This window comes from Coloeus monedula (genome assembly GCF_965178545.1).
Source record: "Coloeus monedula genome assembly, chromosome: 8".
In the NCBI taxonomy this organism is placed as follows: Eukaryota; Metazoa; Chordata; class Aves; order Passeriformes; family Corvidae; genus Coloeus; species Coloeus monedula.
The window spans coordinates 4,140,526-4,146,540 of NC_138788.1; the positions used below are offsets into that span (position 1 = coordinate 4,140,526).

The 6,015-nt window shown below is 48.3% G+C and overlaps 1 protein-coding gene across 1 annotated transcript; it reads left to right on the forward strand.

The window, feature by feature from the left end:
- Window positions 1-5,178, forward strand: AIFM2 (AIF family member 2). Its single transcript, XM_082285858.1, has 8 exons — window positions 1-717; window positions 1,600-1,715; window positions 2,385-2,504; window positions 2,880-2,972; window positions 3,242-3,350; window positions 3,530-3,682; window positions 3,994-4,194; window positions 4,731-5,178. The coding sequence occupies exons 1-8, from the start codon at window positions 543-545 to the stop codon at window positions 4,883-4,885; spliced, it is 1,122 nt and encodes a 373-aa protein (XP_082141984.1). The 5' UTR covers window positions 1-542; the 3' UTR covers window positions 4,886-5,178.
- The last annotated feature ends 837 nt before the right edge of the window (window positions 5,179-6,015 follow it).

A 6,015-nucleotide genomic window follows, 5' to 3' on the forward strand; every position in this document is an offset into this window, starting at 1 on the left:
TCCTGCCCCTCCTCATTTTGGGGGGAGTAAACCTGGCTTCTGTGGGCTGTGGTCCCCCCCACCCTAAACTCAGTCAGGGAAGAATCTCTGCTGTGTTTGGGTTTCTTGTGGATGCATTCTTCTCCTTCAGCTTCATTTGTTTTTCCCTAGGCCTGAGATGGTTAAAGAATGGTTTTTCCCTTTATCTAATCTTAGTGGTTTAATTTATAGTCCAAAGTCCCAGTCAGGTGTCTTCAGGGACGCTTCTTTTGTTGTAGCTTCTTTATACAGTTTTTGTTATAATAAGCAAAACTTTATATCAATGTTTGAGGCATGAACTATTTCAGTCTCTGACGGGGCCTAGGGCAGGTGGCAGGTGAAGTGCTCTGCGCTCGGGGCACGGTGCTCGTCTGGCAGGAGCCATTCCCCGCCCGCGGCTCTCCCGCCCGGCAGTGCCGGCTCTGGAAGCTGGCTCAGAGCCGAGGAGCCCAGCTCCGCCCGCAGCTCGGCCCGGGGAGGCCGTGCGCTCCCCGGGAGAGCCCCTGCGCCGCGCTCCGCTCGCCATGGGCTCCCGCCTGTCCCTGGACGACTCCGTGCGGGTCGTGGTGGTCGGGGGCGGCTTCGGAGGGACGGCGGCCGCCAGCCTGCTCAAGTCCTGGGCCGTCCCCTTCGTCCTGGTGGACGTGAGAAATGCTTTCCATCACAACGTGGCCGCCCTCCGGGCCGCCGTGGAGAGCGGTAAGGGCTCGGGCAGCTCCCCTGGCCCACCGGGATCGGCGGAGGGACGCGGGGAGCGGCAGGGAATGGGGTGCTCGCACTGCCTCCTCCGCCTTGCGATGGTGAAAGACTTGATGTTTTCCATCTGGAAAACAAACACTTGGCTCCGGGAGGACCCACAGCCCGTCTGTGGTTAAGCTAATTGCACATCTGCTAGGAAAACTGAGCAAAAACTGCTCAAACCATATCCCTCCTTCTCCCCTCCTTCTCCCCAACCCCTCCCCCCCCCTTTTTTTTTTTTTTTTTTTTTTAAATTTCAAGGGTTTAGAAGGTGACTAAGCTAAAAGTAACAGCAGCTGGAAGGGGTGAGTCAATCACTTTCTGTACCTGGCCCTTGAAATGTGGAGCAGCTCAGCAGTGAAGCCCGGGATGATAAAACCCTGTCAGAGAGCTCCTCAGGCCTGCCTGGGCCCTCAGTTGGAGGCTGGGCCAATCCCATTACTCCAATCACTGGGGAATTTAGGGGCAAAATATCACATTCAAGGCTGGGAACAAGCATCAAAAGGATAGCAGAAGTTTGGTCTGAGAGGCAGATTACATGAAAAAAGCCTCTGACACCCAGCCTGAAATTGCCAGGACCACAGAAACAGTTATGGGCAAACCAGTACAGGAGATATGAGGAGCAGAGACAAAGCCACCTAGCCCAGGGTGTCACCTGATCTGAGGAAAAAGGTCCTGAAGCTCCTTGCTGGGCAGAGATAGCACACAGCAAAAGCCCAGCCCACAGTCCCAGATGCATGCCATGCTTTTGTTTGAGCAAGGACAACATGGTGGGGGTTAGAGAAGAAGGAGTTGTTAGCCTCCGCAGAAGGAGAGCTCTCCCATTGTCTCGTCTTCCCACAGGATTTGCCAAGAAGACTTTCATCTCCTACTCTGTCACCTTTGGGGACAGCTTCCGACAAGGCAAGGTCGTGGGCATAGACCCTGGGAGGCAACAAGTCTTGTTCAGTGATGGCAAGGTGGGTGTTGCAATGACCTGGCTGCCTTATGGGATCACCTGCTAGTGCAGGGAGCCAGCCTTCAGCAGGGTGCGTTCCATCCTCCTGAAGAACTTGGCATCTTTCCCTGCATGGCACCATCCCTTCCAGCCAAGCTAAGTGGCCTAGAGCTGTGCTGGGATGTGGGTGTGCAGTAAATACCCAACCCCATCTCCTGCTCAGCTGAGCTTTTATTCTCAGACCTGGATTTAGAGCTCAACTATTAACCCCCAGAGCTCAGATCCTTATTTAACTGCAGGAAGAAACAAGAGCACAGCATCAATCACTCTTTCCAGCCAGAGCATCTCATCTCTTTTCAGGAGAGGGTAAGGAAGAGAAGTTATTCTCTGTAACCAGCTGTGAGTGTCCAGCATAAATATCAGGTTATTCCCTGTAAATTTAGGGTAATTTCTTTAAAGCTCTCAACTCACCTGAATGGTGCTTCTCTCAGGACCTTGAGGAACAATTACTTGGTGTCACTTGGACCAGGTCTCTTCCTAAAGTCACTTCCTGATAGCGACAAGTACTTTTCTGGTTACCAGCAAGGGATGGAGATGAGGAAATGAGTGACCAATACCTAGGAGGCAACCACTGTGTTCTAGGCTCCGTTTTAAAGTGTCTAATACCCCATTCTACCTTCTGCCCTCCCAGGAGCTTCACTACTCCCATCTCATTCTTGCAACAGGCAGTGATGGGCCATTCCCTGGGAAGTTCAACCAAGTCATTGACATGGAAAGTGCCATCCAGACCTATGAAGACATGGTTAAAGAGGTGAGGAATCAACTCCTATGAGGTGCTGCCTGCCTTTGTCAGGCCTCCCTGTCCCAGATACCACTGTGGCTATCTGGAGCCAGCTGTGTCTAAGAGAAAGGGACTATGAGAGACCATGGTGTGCACGGGGAGCAGCCAGGACAAGGAGCTCATCATGGCTTCTCTAGCATAAGGGGAAACCTGAATTACTCAACAGTGTTACAGGGTAGGCAGGAAGAATGCAAAGGGCACTCCTTTCTTGTTTCCTCTTAATGAACTAAGAGGATTATTGCTGTTGGGCTTGTGCTGTGTGTGAGAACAGTCTATGGTGTGACTGAAGGTATTCTGGCTTCCTGCAATTTGCAGTTCCCTTGTAACACAAATTTTCTCTTGAAGATTGAGAAATCTCAGCGCATTCTGGTAGTGGGAGGTGGTGCTGCTGGAGTGGAGATGGCTGCCGAGATCAAAACAGAGTACCCAGACAAAGAGGTAGGAGCATCTTCATCACAATTAACTTCATCCTGGTTTCTGAGACTGTTCTGTGATGGTGCTGCTGGAGGTACCTGAGATGACTGCACATCCAGTTACTGAGCCTGTAGCCAGCCACGGCAAGGACTGTGGTACTAGGTGCCCCTTCCTGGCTTGTTCTTGCAGGCATCAATCAGGGTGGAGAGAGGCCAGCTATAGTTGTTCCCACCTTGCATGCAGTGTGTCTTGTTCTGTTTCTGTGCCCTCATTTGCTGTTTTGTCCCCAACAGGTCATCCTCATTCACTCAAAAACTGCACTGGCTGATGTGGAGCTGCTAGCCAGTGTCCGTCAGGAGGTGAAAGAGATTCTCCTCAGGAAAGGAGTCCGGCTGCTGTTAAGTACGTCCTTAGCAATACCTCTGAAGACCTACAAGCTGCTCTTCCTTTAGCCAAAGGATCTCCTAATGTCCTCTGACTTTTTTGGTTACACATGGCTCCCTTGAATTCCTGTTTCTCTGGGTTAGCTGGAAACCACAGCCTAGCAAAGGTTTGTAACCCAGGGCTCTCTGTTGCAACAGGTGAAAAGGTCAGTGATGTGGAGAACCTCAGACCAAACCAGTTCCAGAAAGACATGGTAGTAAGGACACAGAAGGGCACTGAGGTGGTTGTTGACATGGTGGTGCTGTGCACCGGGATAAAGATTAACTCTTCTGCATACGCTGCTGCATTTGGTAAGTGAAAAAAACCAAACCACTGGGTGGGGAGAAGCAGCACAGTTCTTCAGTGTCTGGTGCTTGAGGGGTGTGAGGTGGGGAATGAACTGTGCATAGCCTGCGGGGGTGATTCTACTGAAATATCAAAGGATGATGCATTGCACGAGACTGCAGTGATTAACTACAGCAAGGCAAAAAGCTGACACATAGAAAAGAGGGTGAAAAACAACCCCTCACTTTGTGTCAATTAAATCAGCAGCATTTTGGGGTCTTGGGCCACACCAAACAACACAAAGCTGCTTCTAAAAACCTGCTGTTTGGCAAAACAGGTGACAAAATGGCAAGTAATGGTGCTTTGAAAGTTAACAAGCACCTCCAGCTGGAAGGCTATGAGAACATCTATGCCATTGGTGACTGTGCAGATCTCAAAGAGCCCAAGATGGCCTACCATGCTGGGCTCCACGCCAACATCGTGGTGACAAATATCATTAACAGCCTGACAGAGAAGCCTCTTAAAACCTACAAGCCAGGTAAGGTCAGCTCCTAGCACCTGGCCTTAGGTGTTGGGCTGCTTTTCTGCAAGGAACAGCTGTCTAACTTGCACGGGACTCTGAACTCACTGAATGCACTGTGAAGGAACTCATAATTGGAGTTGATTATGTCAGCTTATAGCTCAGGCCTCATTTTAGTCCTTGACAAAGACACAGTGTAGATATTAATTACTGTGTCGGTCTACCACACAATGTGTCCTTTCTTCACTAATGTCTTGATAAATCTACTGGTGGGAGTCTGCTATTCCTCAAACTTATTTTCTTTTCTTAAAATTGCTCACTGTCCAATTAAATCCCAGGAATAAGATGACTTCCCATTTCCTTCTTTCTCCCCTTAAACTAAAACAAACACAAACTGAACAATCTGGTCTCAAAAATCTAGTTGGGTAATGAGTCTTCTTGTTCATGAACACTGATATAAACACTTACCAGAACTCTGCTGAGAGTTGTTCCACGTGGATGCAGGGGAACTGGACAACAGTTGCTTGACTTACACCTCTACATCTTCTTTGCAGGGTCACTAACCTTCCTGCTTTCCATGGGCAGGAATGATGGTGTAGGCCAGGTGAATGGTTGCTATGTGGGACATCTCCTGGTGACCATTGCCAAGAGCCGGGATCTGTTCATCTCCAAGAGCTGGAAGACGATGGGACAGACAATGCCCTCTTAAGAGGGCACCAGTAACAATCCAGCAAGGAGTACAGCAACTGGAAGAGGGTGAGGGTGCACTTCTATTGCTTCTACTGACTGATACTGTCCTCTGCAGCACCTCCTCAAGCCACCCGTCACCGTGCCACAAAAAAGGGGTGCCTGCCTTGCTGTAAAGGGGAAGGAGGCACTTCCCAAATGAACTGCACAGAAGTTCCCATGATAAAAAACAGAGAAGAAATGTTTCTTTTACTCCCCCCGCTGAGAGAGCTCTGAGCAAGAAGTTTGGCTTACCTTGATTTGAAACAATAAACACTGTGGCTTTCAGAATCTCTGTGGTTTGTTTGTTAATGTTGTTTTGGTTTTTTTCCCTGGCTTTCTCTATTCTTGCTCCTCTAAGAAGGACCTGCTTCTTACAGATCTGGCATCTGCTCTGCAGCTTGCAGGGCAAATGGCTCACAGTGCTGCCAGGGTAATGCCTGTCTAAAACCTGGAAGGGGATATGGTAAGCCTGGAATTCAACAGAATATAATGCATCTTTGTGTTAAAATCTCCTCAGCAGCTTTAATTGTGTCACTTATAGCACTAAACTTCAGTCAGAAAAGCTGTTGGTTGTGATACAGCAAGCACTTATTTACAGATGCTGCTGCTTTTTTTTTTCCTTTCTTTTCTTTTTTTTTTTCTTTTTAGGGTGCGAAATTCCCAGAGCAAAATGAGGATTTATAATAATAACCACACTTGACACATATTTTTCTTTTTTTCTTATAAAACAAACAAAAATCACCATGAAATATTCTCAGTAATTACAGTGGTTATTGTGAGTTAAAAGCAAAACAGAAGCTCCTCATGCATCACTTCTAAAGCCCTTTTCCCCTCTCTGTGGGCTGAAGGCAGAAGTTTACCATCTACCCTCAAGGGAGGGGAAAAGGGAGCAGAACATTTATAAGAGCTTTCTTTAAAGTGGTGTGTGTGTGTGTGTGTGTGTGTGTGTGTGAAGAAATCATCACTACAAATCTAAAATGAGGTTATTCTTTAAAAACTTCTAAACTAAAGCAACAAGGGACACTAAACTCCTGAAGACAGATGGTAACTCAATTGCTTAAGGTGATAAAAATGGCATGAAGAAATTGGACTAAACCCCTCTCACCTCTA

Bases quoted from the DNA above. Each gene is read 5' to 3' on its own strand.
- AIFM2 (XM_082285858.1), top strand. From the start codon at position 543: ATGGGCTCCCGCCTGTCCCTGGACGACTCCGTGCGGGTCGTGGTGGTC. The intron at 2,505-2,879 runs GTGAGGAATCAA...TTTCTCTTGAAG, and splicing joins ATGAAGACATGGTTAAAGAG to ATTGAGAAATCTCAGCGCAT. The intron at 4,195-4,730 runs GTAAGGTCAGCT...TCTTCTTTGCAG, and splicing joins TCTTAAAACCTACAAGCCAG to GGTCACTAACCTTCCTGCTT.